This window comes from Harpia harpyja, chromosome 3, assembly GCF_026419915.1.
Source record: "Harpia harpyja isolate bHarHar1 chromosome 3, bHarHar1 primary haplotype, whole genome shotgun sequence".
Lineage (NCBI taxonomy): Eukaryota > Metazoa > Chordata > Aves > Accipitriformes > Accipitridae > Harpia > Harpia harpyja.
Window position 1 is genome coordinate 56,915,047 of NC_068942.1, and position 27,106 is coordinate 56,942,152.

At 45.9% G+C, this 27,106-nt stretch overlaps 1 protein-coding gene across 3 annotated transcripts; it reads right to left on the minus strand.

The window, feature by feature from the left end:
• On the minus strand, nt 1–27,106 carry NEK9 (NIMA related kinase 9). 3 transcript variants are annotated; one of them, XR_008234518.1, is made up of 24 exons: nt 26,806–27,106; nt 26,319–26,348; nt 25,425–25,602; nt 22,325–22,380; nt 21,391–21,461; nt 19,385–19,490; nt 16,607–16,738; nt 15,537–15,647; nt 14,862–14,926; nt 13,856–13,906; nt 12,566–12,758; nt 11,155–11,299; nt 10,006–10,206; nt 9,543–9,589; nt 8,535–8,690; nt 8,036–8,144; nt 7,326–7,487; nt 6,777–6,947; nt 6,488–6,547; nt 5,726–5,916; nt 5,330–5,494; nt 4,435–4,647; nt 3,787–4,034; nt 1–118 (listed from the first exon to the last, which is right to left on the minus strand). XR_008234518.1 is itself a non-coding variant. In XM_052782753.1 (23 exons), exons 1-23 carry the CDS (start codon nt 26,992–26,994, stop codon nt 3,912–3,914), a joined length of 2,925 nt encoding a protein of 974 aa, XP_052638713.1. In that variant the 5' UTR covers nt 26,995–27,106; the 3' UTR covers nt 1,550–3,911. The 3 variants fall into 3 exon arrangements, 2 of the variants coding, with proteins under 2 accessions (XP_052638713.1, XP_052638714.1); XM_052782753.1 differs by lacking the exon at nt 1–118 and having other exon boundaries at nt 1,550–4,034; XM_052782754.1 differs by lacking the exons at nt 1–118; nt 26,319–26,348 and having other exon boundaries at nt 1,550–4,034.

Below are 27,106 nucleotides of genomic sequence, written 5' to 3' on the forward strand. Positions count from 1 at the left end.
TCTCAAAGTAAGAATGACTACTTCATGTGAGAACATTGCAACAGGAAGCAAGGAACAAAAAAATTCCAGCAGCTCCTTTTGCAAGTCCTTCAGTAACGTAGCAGCAGCTCATGGGAACCTAGAAAAAGATAAAAAGTGACTAGATTAAACAGGTCAGAAGCCAAATATGAAGAAACACTCCAGCCTGCAGTGGGTGGACCAGACTCCTGAAAGAAGTCGGAAAGCTTCTGCCCTATAGGTGTGGACAGAAATCCCAATCCCTTGGCACACCCTAGAAAAGCATGAAAGTCCCAGGAAGGGTCAGTGCTGTACTGTGCCAGCCAGGTATGAGTGTACAAACCTAGAGAGGAGAGAAAACACAGACTTGAAACAAGGGAAAATAATCTGCTATATCCAAATTGATCGGAGAAGCAAGAGCAATGCCCTAACTTCAGAGCTTTGAACTACAGGACAGCAAGAGGTGACAAGAGGTAGGAAAGGGGTAAACTGGAAGCTTTATGCCAGCCTCCTTGAAGTAATAGAAGGATGTAACTAAATTAAACAAAAAGTAGTTAAGAAATTAAGTACCACTGCCTGTCCTGTAATACTAACTCTGTTTCCCTTGCACCATGTTCCATTGGCTGTGTTTAGTGGACCCTAAAAGTCAGCAGAGTGCAAATGGTGACTGGGGTAGACACACACAGAAAAGCTTTTGATACTGTAAAATAAATCCATCTGTTGGGGACTTCTCTTAAGTGACAGGCAAATGGCTAACACACGATCAAAACCGTAGATTAAACAAAAGTTACTGAAATTAAATCACCAGGCTTCATTTTTTATCTTTGTTTCGGATCCAACCATGGGCAGTTCACCCCTCTTTGCTGAGCTATTGTTTCAGATCAGGACAGACAGCAGTATCCAGAAAGTCTCTGATAACTGGTTTAAAAGTTAGCAACAGTTTAGCCAAAGCATCAGGCTCAGCTACTGCAGTACAATCCCCCTCTCGGAGACATGCTGCATTTTCAGTATCCAGATCTCTGGTGATTTTAAGTCTTTAACCCAGCTCTGCCTCTCAAGACATTTCTCAATTTACTAAAAACCCTGATAGAAAGTTAGAAGTGACAGGCATTAAGTACAGTGTGCAGGAACAGTTGGCAGAGCAGGTGTCAGGCAGGTTCTTCCTTCTGTAGGCCTTAATGCTCAGTAGAAGCTGTTCCGAGAGAAACAGGTACTTCTTCCCTTTGAGCCTCTCTCTTCCCATTACTCATTTCCCACTTGGCACTCAAACTGTTGAAATAAACACACACACAAAAGCCCCCTGACATCACTAGGAGCAGATGCAGCAGCAAGCGAAAAGAATTGTTTTGTTGTTTGTTTGGTTGGTTTTTTTAATGAAGGGACACAGAACCTGATTTTTTTTCCCCACAGCAAAGAACGTGCAAGCCCCTCGGCCCTCTTTCTATAAGCAAAAAATATAATCAAACAACAGAATGCCATGAAGCCAGCTGACTATATGCGTATTTCCCCATCTTCTCTTGGAAAAAAAACCCCAACAACTCAACACAGGAGAACGAGTTTAAACATTTATTTAAACAGAAACTCCAAACCACTACACCCTTTAACCTTTCAAAAAAAGACAACGACAAACTAGTTTTCAGCCAGAGTGTCAGAGCAGGCGTAAGTTGTGTTCCACTATAACAACTCAGTAGCAATACTAGCAGGAGACCAACACATACGGAGCTAGCACTGCAAGAAGGGGAGAAGTAAAAAGGGTTTGAAACTGCTCAAAGGCACTTCTGCCCACTTGCCCTTCCATTTTCAGCCCAAGACAAAAGTGCTGGCTTTAAACTGCTTTTTTTGGTTGCATAGCTGGCTGGTGTGAAATCTGTGGTCTGTAACAGGCACAACCTGGATAGCGTGAATCCTCTAAGGCACATATGAGATTGTGGAGCACAGGGCATCCTCTGTCAGGGACCCTAATCCTCCACTAGATCCAAGGGGAATCCAGTCTGTGCACCTAGCTTCCCAACTGCAGAGCATTGAGAAATGAGGATAGCAGTGCACTGCAGGAGAGCGACTCCCATCAGCTTGGTGCTTGCTTATTGGACATGGCTCAGGCTCAACTCTTCACTCCTCAAAGGCACTGCCACAATGTCACCAACTCAATCATTTCTAACCGCAAGAACAACCCTCAAGCTGGGACCCTAACCTGAGAACTGGCTCCAACACACATGGGGGAAAGGAGAGCAGAGTCACAAGGGCAACTAAGCGACGTGGCCACACCAGGGTGCCTGACGCTCATCACCTCACAGGAGGGCTGTCCTCCTGCCCTTCCTCCGGTAACGATGGATGGGCACGCTAGTACGATCCTCGCCCTGGACACTGCACTGGAGAGACTGCACTTGATTCAGCTCCAAGACACTAGCAATAGGCACCAATGAAGTATTTAAGGAGCGTAAGTTACAAGCAGAATGGTTTGGCATCCACCTCTAGAAACAAATGGGGAATGCTGGCTCCCCTAGAACAGTCAATTCTAGTGACATGCCATTGATGGCGATGGTTTAAGCCTAATGAAATCACAACCCCGCTCTCACAGCAAAGGTGAGAGGGACTTGGGACTCCTTAGAGGCTTCACGTAAGGCAGGGAAGGCTAGCTGCTCCCAGGGATCCTACCAATCCCAAAAGCTTAGTTCAAAGTCAATTTGGTAATAAATTTAAGGGCAATAAAATTAACCTCATTCTCTAACAGGAAATGAGGAAATCTTGAGCATCAGACCATGCCTCTTCCCATCTCCAGTTTTGTTGGGAAAGCCTCTCACTTCTAGAAAGAAGGTGAATTCCAGAGACTTGATCATTCATGGTCATTGGGGAAGGCTGCATCCTGTGACCATGGCATTAATGACCTATTCTGGGCAGGAAACTGCATTCCAGCTTCGTCAAAACATTGAGTGGAAAAACACTGATTCTTCCCACACCCACACAGAGTGTGGGCACCAGGGGCTGAGCAGAACAGAAGCCAACCAAGGAGCAGCTACGGGCTTATGCCAAGAAACAAGAAGCTCTGGCACCCAAACCAAGTTGAACAGCTGGAGCAAGAAATGGGTGACTTAGTCTCAGGCCCAGACACTTGTCGTCTGGTTGGTAAGCAGGTGGTCTGAAACTGAGAACCAGAGATCCCATCTCAGACAGTCCCCACTACTGCTATTTGAAACAACACCTGATTCACTCATCTCGGTGCATTGCCTGGAAGTTGGAAAGCTCTAGGCACCCAGAATAAAGCCTTTAAACTCTGTCTATACAGGCCACTGGACACAGCCACATGGCCAGAAGCTGTGCCTCAAGACCAGGGACATGCTGTCTACCATTATCTTCCTAACAGGAAGATCTCCACTGCCTCCAGAATGAGACATTCTCTGCTCCCTCTGCCCCTGAGCAGAGGGGAGCAGCCTCACCGCCTGGGCCTTGCCATGTGGTAGGGAGAGGATCCTAGTCCTTCACCCCTCTGAAGTGAAGGTGGTGAGTTTTAGGGTTCAGCCAGCTTCAGTACAAAACACGTCTCCTCCTCTCATCTAGAGATGCAGTGATGAATACTGGGGTCCCAAAGGCAGCTCCCAAGAAGCAGTGAAACAATGAAAGGGCCAGAAGCCGCTACTGGAGCCATCACCGTAATGGGGCCGTTCTGCCTCACGTGCAGAATTGACAGATAAGGTACAAAGAGGAGCTGCTGCTGCTTCAAATCACTGAGCTGGCCTAGAGCTCAGGGGCCCTTCCCCTCTCAAACTCACTCCTAGTTCATATCAAACGTACATGGGTGCTGCTCTGGAGCCTCCGGCCTCGCTTCTTGTCTGCGAGTGACCTGAAGCCAGGAAAGCCGCTCTCTGCATTCGGTTAGTGTGCTGTGAAGTTAGATGGATCCCAGTGGGCTCAGAAGACTAGAGGCTGGAGCGGCACGAGTCCGTTCCCAGAAGACACCAGGAATCTGAATCCAAGTCAGGTTTCGGATCCACTTCCATCTCCTCTTTGGCTGTCTGTGTTCCTTTGGAATGAACCTCCACCTGCCAAAACACACAGCACTTACCCTAACAGCTCTAGGACTAGCTGCAAAGAAGCTAGGAGCCTCGCCAGGCACAGTTCCTATTCTTCACAGCCATTTGGGACTCTCCGTGACATCTGACTGCCCATCCCTTCTCATCAGGAGAAATAAAAGGGAATCCCAGGTCCCTCAAGGACTGGGCTGTCCTCACGGGAAACTGTCTCCTTGGCTTCACTCCTGTTGCTACTACCAGAGCCTGCATCAGCAGCTCGAACAAGAGACAGGCACCATGCTCAGTCCCCCCATTTGGCTCTAAGAGAGACATCTGTTAAGAGCTGCTTCCTTCTGCGCAGCCTCCACAATCTACACAGGAGTGTAGTGAGCCCTGAGCATGGATGTGCACCCAGGTGATGGGTCCTCACCTGCTGCACTCCCTCCATCCCCCTGCAGAACCGCTGGAGTTGGGCACTCAGACGAACAGTTTCCTGCTGCAGCTTCTTCTGATCATCCAGACACTGTAAAACCAGGCTTCGGAGGTGTGTCACCTCCACTTGCAGAGCACTGCACATGCAGCCCACAACAGGAGACGCAGCCTTCCCTTCACCGCACGGCAGGGTTGGACTCAGGCAAGTAGGCTGCAGAGACACAGAGGGAAGTCAGGCCAGGTTTGAGTGCAAGGCCAGGAGTTTTCTATGCCATAAGAAACCATGCATAGAAAGCGTTACCCCAGCTCGTTTCCCAACTTCCCAAACTTCTAGCAGCCAAGGTCAGCAAGCTACTAGTCATTACGTCTTCAGTACAAAGCCACTAACTTCCTCCTTTTTCTGGGAAAGCTGCTCCTGTCCTCCTATCACCAAAATCCATCTGGTTTACCCCCCTTTCCCTAAGCCTGGGATCCGTGCCTCTTCTTGTGACAGAAAACTCCTGGAATACAGTAATCTCACAGGTTCTAATTTCTCAGTGATTTCCTTTATCAGTTCTTCTTCCTATCTCACAGCAATTTCTGCTTCCTAAATTTCTATCTTCTGCTAGGCTGCTGGGCCCTAGGCTTCTCTATTTTTTCCAATTGCATGAACTGCATTTTTCCACAGAAGTGATCTCGTTATTTTCAATCTGACCAAGCCCCATCTTTGTGTTCTAGGTTCCTGTGAATTGTTCTCTTTGCAGCATCATCTCTGATTATCAATAGCCCTCTTTTCCTCATCCAGATGAATTAGGCCAATTCAACACCCTCTTCTCAGCTCTCCCCATAATTGCAACATTGCCATTTATGGTCCCCAAGAGCTTTCAGCCAAGCATTCACTTGCATAACATTACCCAGGGCTCCGTTTTGGGCTCGTTTAATCCAACAGGTTCCTCAGAGGCCACTTTGAGTCCTTGAAGTTTCTGGTAAGGGAGAGTCTCCTTCTCGGGCTCTGAAGACGCCATGCTCAGAGGAAAGGGGCTGTCAGGCATGGGGATGAATTCAGCATTCTCCAGCTCCTGGATCCACAAAAGCAGCACTGTCAGGCCTGCCTGCCTTCCTGCAGCCAACTTCATCTCCCCAACCAATGCACCAACACCCTCTTGTAAAAAGGGCAGCGAGGCCTAAAGGGCTCCCTGTGCAGCACAGCTCTGAGAACCTTTCAGAGCATCCCTTAAAAGTGGAAGGGACCACTCGCTTTTCCCCAGCCTACATCCCCATTTTAAGGCATTTCTGAGACACCACATTACCTTCCGGAGCCAGCCAGGGCAGGAGCTGCTGTCAGCACTGTTGCCTCCCCTAGCTTCTGTGGTGCTGATCCAGCCCCCCAACTCACGATCTGCTTCCATGGTTCCCCGAAAGCCTCCACTGGGATTGGGGGTCTCCGCTTCCTGTTCATTATCCTCTTCCTCTCCTCCTCCAGTTGTGCAGCTCTGAGCCACTAGCAAACAAGAGAGAAAACTTTATACTTTCCCCACCTCCGCTATTCCTGTCGCCAAACCCCAGCTGGAGCAGAGGAGCAGAGAAGATGCAGAAATTTGGGCTGTATGGCCACGGTGAGAGCACATGCTAGTGGAATCTCCCTCAACAGCTTATCTCCTAACACTCCCTGCAGGCCTCCCCAAAATGGCTTGTGTGCAGCAGCCTTTTGCAGCTTCTTGGCCCCAGCCATCCCACAGGTCCAAGAAACTGGACTCCATCTCTCCAGCAGCTGCCCCATAGCCTCCCTTCCCTTATCAGCTCTCTTCAGTGAATTCCTCTCAGCTTTTCCTTGTCAAACTGAAGTTCCTCAACTACGCTGCATCCATGTTCTTCCTCCTCTGTTTCAGTTCTCTCTTTCCCAGCTTTGGGACATCCCTTCCCATGCACGGCAGCAGCTAGATTTCCTCCCTTTGAGTTCTTCTGTGAGGCCTTTCAAACACAGAGAAACCATGCTGCAGGACCAAACTGCACCCACTCAAACTAACCACTGAATGTACTTAAACAACAGCTCCCCAGGGCAGGTTACTCACCAGTACCAATGGACAGGCCACTGCTGTTGGATCGGATTGTTTTAGAGTTCAACACCTTTTCTGCAAGGAGAGAAGCATGCTTTCAGTTAGCGTGCCACATGGACAGCAAGATAACTCCTACAACAGTGCACAACAAAGCCAATGTTGCACGCCTAGAGCCCAGAGCAGCTTGCCACATTCCCCCCCAGCAATCTGGCCTGTTCCCAGGCAGGATTTATAGTCTAGGTCCTGGCAAGCAATACATGATCATAACCAAGATCCCAAAATTTCATCCTAAACTTACACTTACCAACAATGATGATGGTGTGCCAGCCACGGCACGACAGGTCTGGAACATGATGCAATGATCCAAATATTGGCCGAGGCCATGAGGTACAAATATCTGAGCCGTGAGCTCTCTCGGTCGATGTCATTGCCAGACGCCCATTCCCACCATTACCCCAGGCAAAGATATGGTTGTCTGAGGAAAGAGATTCAGAAGCTTCAATTCGCTCTCTCCCTCCTGGCCCGTAATTGCTTCAAGGATCACAGCCACAGCCTGTCTGCTATAACTGCTATCCCAAAGTATCTTATCCACCATGTCCATTTTGCCAGTGGCAGAAAAAACTGATAATGAATCCAACAGCAGCCACCAAGCCAGCACTCTGCAGCCCCAGGGACAGCAAATGCTTGGCGCTGCACTTCGACATCTAACAGGGCCAGACAGCCCCAGTCTAGGAGGATTTCCTTCAGCGCAGTGCTGTGGGGGTAGTCTAGGAAATGCTCAGTGGGAGCCAGTTAACCACCCTGCAGATCTAGTTCAAAGGAACCCACCACAACTTCGCAAAGACCCACTCACCGTCAGTAGCAGCTATGGTGAATTCATCTCCACATGAAACCCTGATCACCTGCTTACCCCCCAAGGGGCCTCCCAGCAGGTTAATTCCCAGGTGCTTCTTATAGTCCCCAACACCAAGCTGTCCGCACTTGTTGGAGCCGAAGGTCAGCAGGCGGCCTCGCTCTGAGAGGAGGAACGAGGAGACAGTCACAGCGAGGGCCCAACTCTGGAAGCAGCCATGCATGCAGAGAACTAGCAGCAACAGCCCATGACCAGAAAGGACTCTGCTGAGAAGCCAGCAAGGGTGGGAGGGGACAGTGCCAGCCAAGAGGAATGGCTTCAGCCTGGAAACACCTCCCCGGTTCCTCCTCCTGTTGCTCCCCTTTTCTGATGCTGGGGGCTGGGACTTCTCACAGACCTCTGACTGGTGTCACTTGAGCAAAGCCTAACTCGGTCATAAACAATTCCTCTGATAGCCCAGAGCATAATTCTTTCCCAACCCTTTTTTTTTTTTTCCCCTTTAAAAAAAAGGAAGGCTGACCCAGAAGCTGATGTTGCTGCTTCAGCTGGCCAGGACGCAACACTGCTGAGGAACAGGAATCCTGGGTCCTAGAGTAGGCACGAGCCTTGCTACCAAGAGCACAACCCTCAATGTCAAGGGCCAGGCTGAAAGGGCAAAGCTGATGTAAAGTAATCCAGCAACCAGTATTCACTTAATACATAGGGCTCACCATCAATGGAAGCTGTGTGTGTCTTCCCTGGAGAAATGGTACGGATCTTGTAGAAGGACAGCTGCTTGGCCAAAGTAAGGGAAGTGGCGTATGGCACCTCACAGTATGTCTGATAAAAGATATGTGGGTAAGCACAGAGTGAAAAACCACACACTCGTCAGCTAAGACCTACTCAAGCAGGTCCTGGCAGACCACAACATTAACCTAGACAGTCCCAACATGGGTATGGTAAAGAACTGCCAGAATCCATGTCACTGGCTAAGTCACCTTGGAGCAGGTTGCTATCTGTTTCACTACGTCAGATCTGACATAAGCCCATAGGGCAGACAGGAAACTGAGGAACAAACTGCCTCTTCCCAGAATCCAGTATCCATTGTCTTGGATCGGAACTAACAAATTGGCACAAAGCTAATGAACGTTCTGTCACTGTCACAGGACCTCCATTTCCCATATCCTACTGACTGCTGGGAGCTGGAGCCAGGGACCCAAATGCACTTACGTCATGGTTGATTATCCCTGACGTGCACTGATTCAGGCCCAGCTTGTTGAACTCATTGAGTCCACATGCCAACACTTTGCCTGTCTGGGTGAGCAGGAAAGTCCCATCACAGCCACAGTGAACAGACACAATGTTTAAGGTCTTCGGAACATCCACCTATGTAGAAGAAATATATCCCAAGAAAATCAAAATCCCAACACCTACTGCACAGAAGCTGGCACATGGAAAACATATGGGGTTAGAGCAGTGGTTCAGCTAGTCTGGGCACTGACAATACCCAACGCAGTTATTTTGAATGAAGGCGCAAAAATATCATAAAGTCTATAGCATACTGAAACTCTGGTCACAATGCAGAAATTCAAGACATTCTAGACCTTGTGTACAGACACCGGTGAGCCAGCACAGGAACCAGAAATGTGGTGCACAGGCATCCTGGCCAGCTGGGGTCTACAAGCACCAGACCCAGTTAGCTGAGCAGGGCTGGGTCTGTGCTGTGTGGCTGTGATACTGTGTGATCACAGATATTTGGCTTCCAGGCACATCCTTGTTGGTTTCTAATCCCCAATGGGTTAGATTACCTCAATTACCACCAGCACTGTATTTCAAGAGGGTTTTACTTTCAACTCATCTTTAACTCCTTATGTCAAATTCAAAGACTCCCAGTTGTTTGCACTGCTGTGAGTTTCCTCTACAGACCCGAGGTATGCAATTTGGTATTTTCTACTATGATTTCTACAACAGTAAGTTTAGCATTTCCAGTTCCAGCATGGAGATCAGAGCAATGAAGCTTTAAGTTGTGATGCTGGCTGGTTTGGGAGTGGTATGCCCCTCTGCCATGATCTCTAGGGAGAAATGAAGCAAAACGAAGTGAAGAAGCAAAGTTAAAACCCTTGCAAACTCTATGATACCTCAGAAAAAACACTTGAGCCTCAGACAGTTAATATTTCCAAACAGCAACTAATTTGGATTTATGCCCATGCAGATTGTGAGAAGTAGTCACAGTCCTACCTTCTGAGGGGTGTAGTGATCTTCTTCTGAATCCAAGCCCAAGCGCCCTGCATCAGTGAAAAGAGTGCAGTTAGAAACGGCCTCACAAGGTGCCTGTCCCTAAGAAATGGTATTGTCTCTCCATAGTCCCAAAGGAATCTCCCTACAGAACTAGAAACCTGTTACCCTGCGTGCATCACTGCCTGCCAATCCTCAAGGCAACCCAACCCCACTCACAGAACAACTGGCCTACCCACAAGGAAGCCAAGTGGCACCCTAGAGCTTCCCAGAGTAAAGTCCCAAGGGCTCAGTCCCCAGTTCCCCATTCTTACAAGGAAAGAAAGGCCCAAAGAAACAACATTCTTTGACCCCCAGGGCATACCAGACAGCCCTCACCCAGGCCCTGCATTACACACCTGCATCAAGCTGCTTTCTGGAGCGGACATGCCCCAGTGCCTTTAGGTTCCAGAGAGACACTACCTACCGTACTCTCCACAGCCCCATGTGTAGACTTCTCTGTTCCTGGTCAGCACTGCCACATGGTTATCTCCACACGAGACCTGCTCCACAGGGTTGGTAAGAAAGAAATCCAGCTGCAGGGGCTCAAGCACTTCAGAGCCATAAGCCTTGTCAACACCAACGCATCCGTAATAGTCCGAGCCAAAGGCATACACCTGGCCCTCATCTGAAGGACACAAGGGAAGCTCGGTCAGCACACAGAGCTTGTATTAGGCTGCATATTAACCTCTTAGGACACAGCCAGAGCAATCTCTTTTCTGTAATCATCCTCCTCTTTAGTGCTGAATGTCATCAGGATAATATGGAGTCCGTTCTTGTTCACATTAAGATGGATGACCTTACACCACAACCTGCAGCTCTTTCAGGCCACCAGTGTCAAAAAATCTTGGGTTGAACATGCCACTTTGTTTAACAGAAACTCACAAATTGATCCTGTGGCTCCCTAAGTCACTCCTCCAGCACACTGAGTGTCTGAGCTTATCTCTGTCAAACCTCTGCTTTTCCAGCACTGGCAAAATAAGCTGGAAACTACCTTGTTGAGAATTATGTTTCCATGGGTAAAGCGAGATTCAAATTCTTCCATAACAGACAACGCCACAGTTAACATATCTTTAAAAGTATGAGCAGGGTTAGAACTAGAGACAGCTACCAGGTCTCAAGCTTTCCGAATTAAACAGCAAATCTCAGATACACATCTTCTTTTATCATTGGGTGACTCTTTCCCCACACAGTCCATAAAGTTTCAAACACATTTACATTCTTGACTTCAGGCTCCTCTGTCTTTAATACAGGCATGCATGGAGGCAACACATGCACTGCTAAGAGCAAGGACTCTGCACAGCCACAAGGAGCTGTGCTCAACACCCAGCTTCATCACCAAAAAGGAGCATATCCTTAGCAAAACACCCAACTTTCTTGGGAGTCAATATCTTCCTCTGTATAATAATGTTGACCTATCTCCACTGCCACATCTACGATCCTCAAAACTGAGGGGTGAGTAACATATGGGACTTTCTCCTTTTTGCACAAAGCTGCTCTGCTAATCTTATTGTGAAGGCAAACATTTCCACAGCACAGCAAAGTGAGGAGACAGGGATCCCCTTCCAGCTCTCACCTGTAATGCACACTGTGAAATCATCTCCACAGGACACCTGGCGAATAGCTTTTCCCTGAAGCTTCTCAACATGCTTTGGCTGCCGGTAGGAAGCTCTGTCTCCATGTCCCAGCTGCCCATGCAACTTGGTGCCCCCCTGCATATTCTGCAAGACAGAAACATCTGGTAAGGTAATGTATCCACAACTCCAGAGATGGTGCCAATAATTACAGCACCTCAAATAAACAACAGAAGACAGCAAAGAGCAAGAGAAAGTGTGTTAGCTACCTTAGGGAAGAGACTGATATCTGCTATGTGGCATAACAACAGGCAACATTCTAAATGGCAGCACAGGCTTTCAGGCAGTTATGCACTAACAAGAAGTGATCTGGTCTCAGGCCACCAGCTGGTGAGGAATTCCTGCTCCTTTCTCACACTACTTTCTGCCACACTACAGAACCTGTTCCCTACTACAGGACTGAAATTTGTCATTCAGCTTTTTGACCTACTTTTCTACATCCTAATCGCTGCAAAGAAACCCATAACATGAAACAAATGTCACCAAAGTGGCCAGACCTACCAATTCTACAGGAAAAACAAAATGACTCTGAGTAGCGTTGAAGCTAAAACTAAAATATTAATAGCCAGCTGAAAGATTTCAGTGGCCATTCTTGCAGAAACATCCAGCAAATGACTTCAAGTTGCTCTCCTCCCATTTGGATCTTTCTTTTCTCACCTACCTACCAGTATTTTCTAATCTGTCTTAGCAGATTCTGTATCATCAATATAAAAGCCTGTGGAAGCCTGGAGATGCAAAATACCTCCATGTCACTGACCATCTAAGCCCAAGAAGACTGGGTTCAATTGTTTTAAACACACTATATGTCAACATTTTTTTACTCACTTTCAACTCTTACAGAATTTCCACTCATCACGAAAAGCAGAGTTGTTTAGTATAAAACATCTCTGGTTTCATTCACAAGTTGCCTTGCAGATGACATCTGTATTACAACAAGGTCATTCATCCCACCCATTCTGATCTCAGAAAACCTTCCTCAAAAATACACAAAGCCAACAGAGCATCACAAAGCCTCCAGTGCATTTCCAGTAGCCAGGAAGGGGAGGAAGAGATGTTTGACTCCATGTCTGGGCCTACAAGTCCACCACCTACAATTCTCAAGTGCACAATGAGTGCACAGCAAGTCTCCAATACACTTCCTGTCATGACAGAAAACTTCTCCCCAAAACACAGTTGCCTTGGGAGACTTGGGTCAGCCCCAAAGCAGATAGCCTCACAGTGTCCACTGCAATCAGATTTTTCCTCTTCCAAGCCGTTTGCCTATCTGATTCTAACAGGCTCATGAACAGTCAGCAGTGGATCTGGACTCTCCTTTCCCACCCTTACCCCCTTCCTGCAGTTTCTCTCACTTACCACCCAGGTGTAGAGCTCCTTCTCCACTGTCACCACAGCAAAGTGAGTGTTACCAGCACACACCTGGCGTGCACTGCAGCCACTTTTGATGGCATCCAGCTTCTGGGGGGTGGACTTCCCACCCCCCCAAACATACACCTCACTAGTGCGCGAAGTCACCACTGCAATGGGAGCCTCATTCATGGTACTTGACCTGCACAAGACCCCGCCCCCCCAAAACACACATGCTTTTAATAATGAGTTTGTGTTCACTGTCATCACTCATTTTCCTACGGCTGTCTATCAGTTTCCCTTTCACAACCATTCATGGTTTTTATTTTCACAAACTGTTCTTTTCGTTGAGCGATTGTGAGGCCTCAACTGCTATAGAGAGACTCAGGATCAAACCTGTCTCAGAGCAGCAGAGAAAGTAGCCTCCAGGAAGCATTTTTAAAAGCCTACAATTCAATATGATGTAATTTAAAAAGACCAGGCTTTCACTGAATGGCCATGGAGCTGTTCTCATTTGTGAAAAATGAAAGCCTTACAAACAGTCATGAAATCTTGCTCAAAATACAGAAGCATCCAAAAGCTTCTAACTTCCCTCTCTCCTCTTTATTTAAATTACAGGCTTCCATCTGAGGGCAAAAATATAACTCTTCGATACAGCTAAGAATCAATTCACAAGCAGATTGCAAAATGGAAGTTGTAATCAAAGCAAACTGTTTGCGAGCAACCTATGAACTGGAACAACTCCACATAATGTGCTCATACAGTACTTCCAAGTTTATAAGGAAAAAAAGATCAAATTCTATCTGACAAATCAACAGAAACCCAGCTATACACATCATGGAAGCTATCTGCTTCATGGATTAACCCTGCTTACAGGCTTGCTGGGGACTGTGGAGAACCTCTGCATATATCCAGTTTTATGAAAGATACTTATATTCAGTTTATATTCAACATTCAGACAGTCATATTGCTCCTGCTCAAGGGAATCTGCATGAAAGGAGGGATCTACATTACATCCTCAGATATGCAGGCTGTAAAGACTACATCTTCAGTAGGACAGATTAGAGCTGTATGGGACCTGCTGAGGTAAGGCTCCAGCCATACATATAAGCAGGATATAAAAGGCAGAGTAAAACGTGGGACAATAATCATGTAACAACTATGCCAAATTCCCAGCATTTAGGGATCTTCTAAACTACACTATTCCGTTAAGGTTGTCACAGACTAACACTCGGCAAAGTTCCTCTCTGGGGGCTGTTCTCTCCAGACTTTCTTTCAAACACATGCCCAAGTAATTACCTTGGTCGCTTATTTGGCCCATTAAGAAGTGTGACTTTCTCTTCCATCTCCCTGCCAAAGGATAAAAAGCATTTTAGGAAACAGTGACATCACCAAAAGCAATCTACTGACAAGCAGCACGCAGAGACTGCTTTCCTTTCCAATAAAATGCTGCTCCCTCTTGGAGGAAATGTGGCAGCTGTTTACCAGCTCACAGCAATACACAGTAAGTAGGGCAGAAGTAATGTACCATGTAGCTAACAAACTTCCAGGACAGCTGAGGACAACAAACTACATGTATACCAGAATGTGGCCAACCAATACCCATACTGCACAAGAATGACTTTAAATGGCTAAATTTTATCAGGATTTGGGCTTTTACTAGTGCATAGAGCAAGACAAAATTCAAACTTTGCTGACCACCAAGTAAAAGAATCTTGGTATAAAGGACTAAGTCTGCTGTTCCCAACGCAACCAAAGTGGGATCCAAACAGTCCAGAATTATGGTCCACCTTTCATAGAAAGACAGCATGTGCAGACTGATGGTCAAACTAAGCTAAAATGGGCCACTCTCAATGCAACTCTCTCCAGAAGAGGGAGGCAACAAAGGAGAAAGCAAGGGTCTCTATACTGCATGATACATATATTTTGAAAGGCTTTTCCCAATGACCATAGGATGATCTCTGTGACCCTTCGTTCACAGAGATTTGAAGAGCGGGAACCAGCATTCCTCAAAGGAGCCTCAGAAAGGGATGCCTCAAGGGTCTCAATACAACAGCTTCTAAGACAAAGGATGCAGAGACCTTTCTCACCATATCCACGCACCAACAGAACATCAGAGCAGAAGTCAAGACAGCAAGAATGCACTTCTCTGCTAAAGAGGATGAAGTGTACTTCAACAACCGCCTCACGTCAGGCCAAATTACCTTAAGGACTTCACTACAAAAGCACAAACCCCACTAGTCTGCACAAACCCTCCTGTTCTCCCTGACACCTGTCCAGGTTTCAGGCAAGACCATCTGATTACCTCCTGCGTTTGCTGAGAAGGGGATGTTCAAGCAATTCATCTGCAGTGGGTCTCTTCTCTGGATCCTGAAAGAAGTGAGCAACAAGTCAGTCTCTAGGAAGTGCTCATCATCTACAATGAAATCTTGGGCCAGAAGACCTCATTCAAGCCTGCATGGACCTCCTTCCCTGACTCCCTTCAGAAGGGAAAGGAATGAATTCAAATATTTGGAATGAATAGGGATAAATGTCAGGGACATGCAGGAGTGGCTTCCATCCTCTGAAGGTATCAATACTATGTTTGCTTTCAAGAAATTAATTCCCTACAGAAAGTCAGAGTCACAGTCAGAAAGCCAGAGTCACAGTCTCACACCTTGAGACTGTACCGAGACGATGCTCCCACCTTTGCAGCACTGCATTAGAAAATAATTGCTCCTGCCAGCCCATTAAATAATTGTTGTCAGAGTAAACCCAGCACCCCTCCAAGCCTGCAGGACTGAATGGTGTATCATCTTGAAACAATGCTTTCAGAGGACTGGAGGAAGCCCAGCCTTAGGGATGCCTCAGGCCTCACAGAAATTACCCTGCATCAACAGCCCTCATGCTGAAACAAGCATGTCATTCCCCTTCACCCCTGAATTCCATGGCTTAGGCAGCTGGGAAGGGGTGTCTGAAAATTAAAAAGTATTTCGCCAACCTGATCAAGGCAAGAATTCACCATCTGGATCAGCTCCCGGGAGTAGACAGTGGAATCAACCTCCATGGCGCGATTTCCCTGTACAATCTTCACGCAAAGGTTCAGGGGATTCTAGGCAGAAACCAGAAAACAGCTGTAAGGGAACTGAACTGGACAATGTGTCCAATGGGGAGAGATGCTACAGGCCACCATTATTTCCTTCCTCCTTCTCTGATCAGGACACATCCTCCTTGCCTGCCTAGCAGGTTCTCCAGAAACCTAATAGTAATTCCTGTAGAAACAGTATCTCTGATAGCTGTTGGTGGCAACATCCAGCTTTTCACCAAATTCCCTAACAGTGGAGGGAGGATAGGTTTCCCTCTGCATGGAATCTCCTATGCAGCATATTGCCGTTGAAACACCACACAGAAGCAAAGTTACTGGGAACTCGGTAGCCATGATGAGAGGAAATCAGAAAAGGATGGTATTTTCGCTACGTCTCTTTAAGGGTTACAAAATCTTGCATCATGGCAGCTAGCCGCTTTTCCCATCTCATGGCACAAGCTGGCAAATCACATATGCCAGCCAGCAATGCTCCCTTTCACCCTCCCCATGCCAGCTTGACCACACTTCTCTTGCACCCAAACTTTGAGAAAGGGTAACAGGATTAAATCCTATAAAATCCAAAGGCTGGAAGTTTTTGCCACAGAATGCTGCACAGAAAATTCACAGCTAGTAATGCTGAAAAAAACAAGATGACTACACAATCACAAACTTCCTCCTTCTAGAGAAAAGGATGTTTCATTCACAACCATGATACAAATTAGCACAGCTTATATTCTGCATCTGGTAAACCCAGGGCTGCAGACAAGGCTGGGTTTGGCAGAAGCCAGAGAGGCACCTGCAGTGCAGGCTAGGGAAAATCATGCTGACATTTTCTCTGGCTACAGTTGGCACTCGCAGGCCACTGTCTTCTTCATCAGCAGATTTAAACAACAATGAAAGAAAAACATGAGTTAATATGAGACAAGTGTGAATCTCAGGGTGATAAAAAATAAGGTTACTCAGTCCATCCTGGTTTGCAGCCTTACAGTAGCATCAAAGGTCCTCTTCAGAGTAAGCAGCTCAAAGATGACACAGCCCACAGCCCAAATATCTGATTTGAAGTTGTATTTCACACCCTGGCAGAGTTCTGGGGACATGTAATATGGAGTTCCCACCAGCTAGGAAAAAAAACATTGAAAAATCAGAAATGATCCAACAGCCTTCAATTTCGGAGCTCTGCATCCATCATGTTTACACAGGCCCATGAGCATCAGAGCTAGACACAGCTCTGACACAGCACTGAAGTGACACAGATGACACACCCCACCAATGTGCTGGAGGGATGAGAACAAGGATGCTTCTTCCCTTCTCATCCACAAGCCTGTGCCTGAGTTTCTTAGAAGATTCTAGACACCTCTCTGCTCAGATCCTGATGTGGTACATACTTCTCAATAGAGTAGTAGTCATAAGAACACAGCAAGGACTTGCCCCTCTCTTAATTATACTACATTTAGAGGTAATCAGGGGCTTACGTACTGACAAGGCATATGGAAACCCTCATAAGAGGTTGAAGGAAAAGGGATCTAGCAAAGCTTCCAAACACAGATGCCTATCCATGGCTATGAAGCCACTCTGATCACAAGGTACTGCCAGGACAAAGGCTACTCTGTCTCCACTGAAGGAGGGGTTACTTTTGGGTCAGTAAGTAGAAAGCTGGCTTGAGTCCCACCTGAAAGGCTTTCACTTCAGAAGCGGGCTTTCCTGAACAATTGGTTTAAAACAAACACCCCCCACCACACACAAAATCCCCAAACCCAGCTCTTAAATACAGAAGCCCTCCCAGGTACAACAGAAATAGTGGCATAGCTCAAAGTCACAACAAGGAGAAACAGAACAAACATGATAAAAGATCTAAGAATGAAGCTTCCAGATGAATGGAGCTCATTCCCTGGCAAGGAACTAGACAGCGAAATAAAATGAGACAGAATTTAAAAGAAGGGGAAATATTTATAGTTGCCCTCTTTTAAACTCTCTCAGCAAAGCTCCAAGGACTACAAAGCTTGCCTTTCATTAGACTCTACTAGTATGCTAGATACCTAATGGGCACATTCAGAATCTGCCATCTCCCTTCCATTTCCCGTTACAGTGCGTGACAGTTACAGAGCTACACAAGTCCCAGCCACGGGAACGTTTAGAAGCCCACCTAGTTGGAGTATCATATGGAGAACTAGGACACTGCATCTAAACCTTTTTTAAGCAAAGGATAATGTAAGCTTTCTGTAAGACGCAGACATATTTTCTATATCTTCCTTGGTAAATTGGAGAAAGAATGATAAATTAAGAAATCAGTGTTTATTAAGCAAGACGTAAACATTTTACAAAATAGTAATTTGACTGTTACAATTATAAATACTGACAATAACATGTTTTGCACTCATTTCACAAAAAGTTACTTCCAGACCACCACTAGTCATTAGATCACAAATTGAGCAACTAACCCAGAGCACAGCCAGCATATACAGAATGAAATATCGTTGAAGGTATGTAGCTCAATATTTTTCAGAAGTGAAAAAGGAGAAAAAAAAGCTCGCAGGTGTAGATGAACACACACAACACAGGCAAAAAACAAACCTGGAAATTCATAGCACAGACTGCACTTTCCCTGAAAGCCAGAAGGCCATGAAAAATGTGATGAAACAGAAGGGGTATTGCTGCAGCCCAGCTTAGCAAGGACTTTATGCAGTAGCCTTCAGTTCCCACTTAATGTGCCACCGCCAATAGTGCTCATGTTCTGGAAAGAGGTTGGCAAGTATTTAACTACACATCCTAACAGAACACCAGTAGCTTGCATTAAATCTAATAATACGGCCTGGTAGGGGAAGTGCAAGCTGGCTTGCATCCCAAACTATAATAAAGGCCTTTAGCAGATAGGAGCTCCAGACACTGTCTCCCTTTCCAAGCCTAGTGCTCACCACAGAAATTAATGGAGCTGGGAAATCTAAACTGAGCCTTTCAGGTGCCTGCAATACAGCTTACCATGTGTCATAACACTAGTTGCAAAACTGCTTTCTGGAAGTGTCTGGAACAAAGCTAAGCTTGACAGCCTTCTGGTAAAATTAATCTCTCCTACAAAGCTTTGCCCCCCTCCAAGAGCATTACCAATAAACCATACACCTGGTTACCATAAGAAGCACAAGTGCCTTTCTTTCTTCTTTGTAATTCAGTTCAGAGCCTGAGTATTAAAGAGATAGGAAATGTATCTATGGCATAGTGCAATGTCAGGCAAGTACATCCAAGCTATCTCAGATCCAGCTGAGGCAAAATGCCCCTGTCAGCACCGCAGCATGACCAAATTAACTTGCTAAGCTGGGCTTAACTAGCCCAGAGGGAGAGCACTGTACTGATGTGACTATATCACTGTCTCTGTACCTTCAGATAGCACCGCCTTTGTGTTACATAGGTTCACCTTTGGAAGTACCATGCCTAGGTACCAGGGAAAGAAGAGCAGCGCTCTCTAGCACAGCTATACTGGCTCTGGCACAATTCCATGCCCACAGTGGCACTTATCTTTAGTCTACTGCTGCTTTGGAGAGAGACAGACCTCTAAAAGGTAACCTGAGAGCAAGGATAACTGCAGGCTGCAACACACCAGCAAATATGCCAATGTTAGTGAGATAACACTGAGGGAAATCGAGGGGAGAGGGAAAGGAAAACCACAGAAAACGAGCAGCAAGAATGTACAGCATCCCTGGTCTTCTGCAAGGCATGCGGAGATGAAAGAAAAAACACACCTCGGTTTGCACACAAAGAAGGGAGATACTCACAGTCTCAGCCATAGAGTACTCAGAGTTCAGCTTCTTTGCCAACCCATAGTCTCCCAACTTGATCAGGTTTGCCTTGGTTAGAAAGATATTTAATGTCTTTATATCTCTGAAAGGAGAAAAAGAAATGCAGACGCTCAAATATATTTCTGGATTTCACAGTTTTCCACACACTACTATACCTCCCCTCCCAAAATGAGGTACTTGCTACTCTGCCAGCACTCTCTCTCACACACACAGAGCTCTCCAAAGGCAATTTGACCCCAAGTACTGAGGCAGTAACTGCAGTTATCCATGTTTTATCACATTCCCACACACAGCACAGTCTAGAAAGCTCAGGCTCCAGACAACTATGTAAAAGGCCACAAATGAAAGACAGTTCTTTTTCCCCCTCTCAGTCTCTTCTCTTCTCATGTGAAGGTCATTGAGCAGGTCATATTTTTCCTAGTTGTATAAATAGACCCAAGCCAGGAGTCCCTGAGCTCACTAAAAACATGAATGTATGCGTGAATGTGTATGTATGCAAATATAAACACACACACAGAGGGTGTGAAACAGATGCCACTCTAGAACTTAAGCATAACATCCCTCTACCTTATGCCTCAAGAACAACTCTTTATAACATGAGGTACTACGCCCAGAAGATCAAAAGGCTGATGGCCACAAAAATGCTGAATTCCGAAACTCATTGAAAACACTTTCTCCCAGACAGAATAATTTGTACGTAGTTTCACAGATCAATAAAAGAGGCTGTAAATACAGAGAGGAAGCCGCCGCAGTATGATATGCTTGCCATGGCCAACACTTCATAACACCCCCTTTTCCTAACGTACCATCAACAACTTCCCAGTGTAGATCAGGACAACATCAAGTAAAGCAGCACTTTGCATTCATCCACTTGGGGCATCGCAAAGTCCTGGGTCACTCTGACAATGTCTGCAGCAGAAGGAAATCACTGCAAACATTTAAATAACTGTTCAATTCATTATTATGGAAGGATTTGGGGCCACACGTTCCTAGACTGTGAACCCTGCTGTGCAGATGGGCAACAGAGGTGGGAAGCAGGAAATCACTGCAAAGCAGGACACACATGACATCTGCTTTAGGTCAAAAACTTAGGCACTACTTTGTTGAGTGTAGGGTACCAACCCTTCATTAGCAAGGCTTTCCAATTACCAAAGATTTAGAATGGCAGCAACCAGGATGCTATCCCACAGAAAACATCCTCACACAGCTATGCTCATTAGTTAGAGAAGGATGTTGTGCAGCACATGATCCAACCATGCTGGAAACAGCTGTCTGCATGTGCAGTACTCCCCAGAACATCACAGCCTCCGTGAAGCACACATAAGCCATGAAATTTACCCCTCCCAGACAGAAAAGAGCAACTGAGGAAGGTAATCAGCTACTCATTAAAATCTCAGTGTCAATGTCAAAATTACCACTACCAGCTAACAAGCTATATTACTTCCTTAAATATCAGGCCGAACAAATGAGATTGGGCCAAATGCAGGACAAATCTTTGCATGGGTGATACTATAGCAATGCACCAATGCAAAGTCTTCATCACTGTTAGCTTCCAGGAATTACAGAAGGATGTACATGTTGGTTTGAAGCTATTAATTGTGGAGCGGGTAGGAAGTACGTTTGGCCTGTGGTAACTGCTCTTCCTACCCACTTTAGCAAACATCATTTATGTGCTATGGCAATAAAGGGCCAATTTACTTCCTTCCTACATGGATTAACTCTTTGTTCACAAAGCTGCAGCATCAAAGACAGCAATTCCATTTTCATATACAACATTTCTTACACATTTATCACAAGACAGTTTCTAGCCCTATAAAAATTCTTTACAGAAGTCATACTTAACATCTAGACAGTCCAGCTATGCTTTGGAGAGAAGCTCAGTGCTTGCTTTAAACACAGAAGCAAAGGCTACTCAAAGGAGTTCTGCACTCACATCCATGAACCGCACTGGTTACCTTAGCTTCACCACATGCCACACTTACCTGTGAAGAATTCCTGCTCGATGAATGCAGCTCACAGCTGATGCAATTTGAAAGAGATACCAAACCACCATCTGCAAAGGTAGAAATAAAAGCCTTATGTGAGGCTCAAAAAAACCCTCCCAAAACCCACTATATCCCTGTCACACAGAGGCACAGCAAGAGGGCCTAACAGTACCATTTAGATGCTCTTTTGGGAGCATGAAAATTTAGAATTTCCTCTTTTGGAATTCTCTGAAAAGATATCCCAAAAGGTAGATTGTTCTAGTGCTGTTCATAGTGTCTGCCCTGACAAGCAGAATTCAATGAGTGAACAGACTTAGGAATGACAGCTAATGACCACCTGCGAAAGATCTGCAGTTGGGCTCTCTGGAATACGAATATTCACCACAAGCCAGAAGGCCTTAAAAGTCATTACATAAGATAAATAAGTGTAATCATTAACCACCGCAGCATGAGGTGGAAGCAGACAGCAGAAAAGTTTTTTTTAAAAATGAAGAAAGAAAAATAAAAGGAACAAGGAAAAAATCTATGGTGAGATGGATTCAAGGCAATTACTGAGAAAAGAACCTACAAAATTATTAAGAGAGAGAAATTGAGTACCAACCAGGAAGAAATGCAGAAAGAGGTTTTAAAGTTAAATGTTAGCCAAGATGACAAGGTGACCAAAGTCAGTTGAATGCTCTCTTTCATTATTCCTTCCTTGGAAGTTTATACTGCTTATAGACAGCCAAAAAGGTAAATAAAAAGTTTCTGATAGTCCATAAATGCTTGCAATAGTCAACAGGAGAGGAAGGATGTCAGTCCCCAGATATACACAGAAATTCCCCACCAGCACTATGGAAAAAATGTTGTATAAATACTCAGATAACCAGACCAGACAGATCCCCAGAACATTAGGCCAGCCCCACTGCTCCCTCAAAGCAGTCCAAATTACCTCTTCTTCAAATAACTTGTCTTTCTGCCGCAGAATCTTATCGTAGAGGTTCCCTCCTGTAATTGTAAGTGAGAAATTCAGAGAGATTCATCTTAGTTAATGGCACCAGCTACTCTGCTCGGGTACTGCTGGGAATACTCAAATCCCCTAAGAGATCTGGTGAATCACTACAGCTCTCCCTCAGCACTCTTCACTTAAACTGGTCAGGCACTCAAAAAATTTAGTTCTTCTTCCATCTAAGAACTTCACTGGCATATCTAAGTTTAAGCAGAGATGACTCTTTTTTAACACCACCATTTAATACTCTCTGAAAAGTGAATCAGTAGGATAGGCTAGTAGTCTCTACTTTTTTAGCTATAAGAGCTTCTTGGGTTATGTAAACATTTATAACTTGCACACCAAATCACGTGAGATTGTCCTGTTCAGCATTATATTTAAATAAATAATACATTAAAAAAAAGAAAAAGAAAGCAATTTTAAGTTCAGAGTAGTCCCTGAAAGCATAAATTACTGCCTTTCCCCACTTACTGCCCAGCTCTGACCTGCCTCTCTCCTTCATCTGCCCTGCCAAATACATCGATGCAGAATTCACAGTGTGTTGACAACAGCAGCACCACCAACAGAAGCCTGAAATCAACAGACTCTTCAGGGTACCTCACAATTTCAAGACGGCAGACTGAAAACCACGGAGAGCTAAAAGAAATGATGCTGAGGGCTGCAGGCAGTGAGACTCCCTGTCAAATTAGCACCCTACCAGTAAACCCCAAACCTCTGATCACATCCTGTTGCTATTTCATTTCCCAATTATCATATATTATGTCCTAATAGTAACAGAACACCAGGCCCTTCCCCATTCCCACGGGCATGGTACAAGACAGCTTTCTGCTGTATGATTTCCATGGGCCTGTCAAGTTGTAGATGTCCACAGCAGGTCACAATGGCTCCCCTTTGCCTCCTTGAGGGACTTATTTCAGAATTCCATGTTAGGAAGACTTTTCTGATATTCTGATTAAGATTCCCTTCACTTAATTTCTTTTCATTCAGCCTTGCTACAATCTCTCAACATTTCTTTTTTCTGCCTTATGTTCGCATTTGCAAATTATCCACAAATCGCTCTTCACATTCGCAATTTAACCAAAGTATTCACTTCTGCCTCTTCTTACGAACTTCTTTCCTAGCGATGCAGACTACGCAGGCTTTTAGTGAATTCTGTTCCTTGTCTCTGATTTTTTGCCAACTTTTTTGCAGCATTTCTGAACCAAAGAGCAGCATGACAGGTACTACATCGCCAAAACCCTACACAAGGAGACAAATTAGCTCTTGACTCAGGTAACCGATACCTCTATACACACATACTAAAAAGAAAAACAAATTACTTTCTTCTTTGTTTCATCTAATCACACCTAACCTTCTGACACTCTAGTCTCTCTTCAACAAATGTATTTTATAGACTATTTCTTCCTAAATCTATTTCAGATGTATTCACGGATGTTATCCCATGATAAACCCAAGTCTTACGGTACCATGATACACATACACAATTATAGGCAAATAAATCAATAACTTGGCTTCCTCCCCTGTAAAATGGGGACAACATTTACTCAAATTTGAAAGTCTTTTCTAGATCTCCAGAAGAGATGTGACAATGAAACAGAAAAAATTTGGATTCTGAGCAGTGTCTGACAGCAACTAGTCCAGCCTTACTTTAAAAATTACTGACAAATTATCTTGGACTTGTACACTGTAAAAAAAGCCACAGAAACAACTATTAACACATTGGCAAAACCAATATCCATAAGCCTAAGTGAGATTCCCTCTTTCTCATGTCCCTACTTCTGTGCCACTCAAGACATATTCAGGCAACATAGGCTATATACTCATCTCTTGGTTATTGTCCCGAAGTAAAACAAACAGTTTAGAGACATTAACAAACATGCACAGACATCAGTGCTATGCAGCCCTCCCTCTATGCCCTCCAATGAATTTGTAACGGCCCCAAGCATGCAGTCTTTTCAAGGCAGCTAAATAACTCACACAGAGTACTCCTAAAATAAACAGTGCATCAAAGAGCTAACATTCCCCTACTCTTGCGCTGGACTCCACCCTGCAGAAGAACAGAAAGCAGAGAAGCAAAACCAGCTTTGGCCAACATGCCAACCAGGTGTTTGACACCCTTCAAAAACACTTTCCAGAAATCTGTTGTCCTCCCCAACCTGTCCCAGTGAAAGCAATCTAAGATGATAACATCATGATAGCCTTTTCGACCAAAAGTTTCTGCTGATGAGCCAAGGCTTAACATAACCCCCAAACACACACAGGATACTTAGCTGGGGAGCTGTCCCACTCATTCAAATAGGAACCATATTGCAGTTCTAGGTAGGTATCCTGTTCCAGCAGTATTAGCTGTGTATGATCTCCTCTTCCAGCTGCCTTTGAGCAGCTGCAACTCAGACCCTCGTATCAAATCCTTCTACCTCTCCATCCCAGCTCGGACTGTTTCCCCTGCGAACTCCAAACAATACCATCTGATCTACTTTTAGATGGAATTTTAAAGTTTTCTCCACCACCAGAAGGAACAGATTTCTTTTTTTTAAATAGTAAACATAGAAGCTGATAGCACAAGGCAGAAAAAAGTCCTGACTGCAGTATGCCAGTAGATTTTTAAGCTTTGATTTATAATTGCCAAATGGATGGGTCTATTTAAGTGATGCTACTGAAAACAGCCCCACTCTGTACTGCCTGAGAGGCCCAAATATCCTCATGGTCTTTTCCCACTGTCCTCCTAAAAGAACACAGCAAGAAGCATTAGAAGTGTACATTACCAATAACCCACTTCTTCCACTGCACCAGCTACTCAGAAGACTTGAGAAATCATCTACTGCCTGAACTGCCTGCACTAACTACTGGGCTTCTTTCTTTGGCACCTGAGACACAAATCAATCAGAAGGGTTCTGAATCTCTTTTTCAGGAACTATGCAGAATTCACCTCCACTCCTCCGCTCCCCAGAGGACACCCCAGGAATACACCCTGCAGGTTCTGCAGGAGGGTGACTCAGCAACGTGTCAGCTGCCTGTTTGTAAGTGGGAGCAGGGATCTCACCATTACAGTACTCCAGCTCAATCAGCAGCGTGGTGTTATCCATGAAGTGATTGTAGTACGCGATGATGTTCTCATGCTGCAACAGGGCAAGGATAACAATTTCGTTCAAAGCATCACGACGCTCCTTTTCTGACAGCCGGGTCAGGTCCACCTCCTTCCACACTACAAGTGAGTCGTCCTGAAACACAAAAACATCTTTTAATTGCAAACACGCTACTATGAAGAGTACAGTATGTGTCTTTATAGCAGGAAATTAAAATTTCAGGAAAAGTAAAAGGACTTTCCTGCCTCTTACAGATTTCAGACAAAGATTCTTCACAACAATAAGTTTTGAGGTTTTTTGTTTGTCACTAGGAATAGCGATGGCCTGAAGCCATCTTTCTAGCTGACCAGCACTTGCTTTGAAAAAAACCAAACCACCAAAAAACCTTACTACAAGGCTTCCAGGTAAAGACTAAACATACTCTGGTTCAATAAAGGGAGAACAGTGTATTTCCCATAACTGTGGGACATTGGACAAGACCATAAGCCATTACAAATATCCAGGTACGCCTAGAGACAAAAAAAAAAAAAAAAAAAAATCAACGAAACGAGGACAAATTTAGTTTGCCCTTGTCAGGCCCACCCACGTTGTCAGACAGACTACAAGTGATGTGTTAAGTGAACTGAAGCGTTCATTTACAACTCTTTGAGCCGTCATGCCTCAGGGTGGCCCTCCCCCAGAGAAAACCTGAAGAACTTCCCTTAGGAACCAATCAAGCACTCTTCTTTGACAGTTGTGCGCTAAAAAGATTGAACTGGATGGGATTAAACGACTTGGGAGCAACGGGAGGACTGGCTTTTCTGCCAGTTTCCCCTGATTATGCTGAAATGCTGATCACGCAAGAGAGTTACCTGTATGAGATGCCCCCATGTCCTCTGTGACTGGAATAAAACATAGAAAAATGAGGAATCTATTAGCGTCAGAAAAGTCTCTACATCTTCCTAAGAAACTTTAGGAGGCAGAGAGACTGGCAGCACTCAAACCTGCCGAAACCCAAACCCTGCACGCCTTGACGCCGAAGGCCGGACTCGTCACTTTTCAGAGGGGCTCTTCCCGGAGCGGCGCCAGGGGCTGTCAGTCACCCCTGGGGGCTACCAGTCACCCGGGGGGCTGTGTCAGTCACCCCGGGGGGCGACCCCTGCTGCGGCTCTTCGGGCGCCAGGGCCTCTAAGCACCCAGCCTCCGGAAACCGCCCCGCTCGCCCTGAGCACGGCCCTCGGCCCGCCTCAGAGCAGCCCCGAGGGCCCCCTTCCTCGGGGAAGGAGGAGGAGGAGGAGGACGAGGAGGACGAGGAGAGGGGCCCCTCTCCCGGCCCGCCCCGCCGCCAAGGCAGCCTACCTCGGTGCGGCGGTAGAGGGTGGCCTCGCCGAAGGCTCCGCGGCCCAGGGTGCGGATGGGGATGTAGTGCAGCTCCTCCTGCTCGCCGGGCAAGCTGCCGCCGCCGCGGGAGCCGCCCCTGCCCGAGGACTCGCTGCCGAAGTCGGAGCTGATGGAGTCGCAGTGCCGCTCGTACTCGCCCAGCGACATGGCGGCGGCGCAGCCCCGTCTGCGGCCCGGCTCTCCCTCAGCGAGGCCCCGCGAGCCCGACGGGCTCCATGTTGGTTCCCGCCGCCGACCCGGAACCGCTTCCTCCTGCCGC

Excerpts from the sequence above, each read along its gene's own strand:
- NEK9 (XM_052782753.1), bottom strand. The coding sequence starts at position 26,994 with ATGTCGCTGGGCGAGTACGAGCGGCACTGCGACTCCATCAGCTCCGAC. Across the intron at positions 12,759-13,855 it reads GGGCCAAATAAGCGACCAAG|GTCAAGTACCATGAATGAGG; the intron begins GTAATTACTTGG and ends GGTCTTGTGCAG. Across the intron at positions 4,648-5,329 it reads AGCCCAAAACGGAGCCCTGG|CCTACTTGCCTGAGTCCAAC; the intron begins GTAATGTTATGC and ends GTGTCTCTGCAG.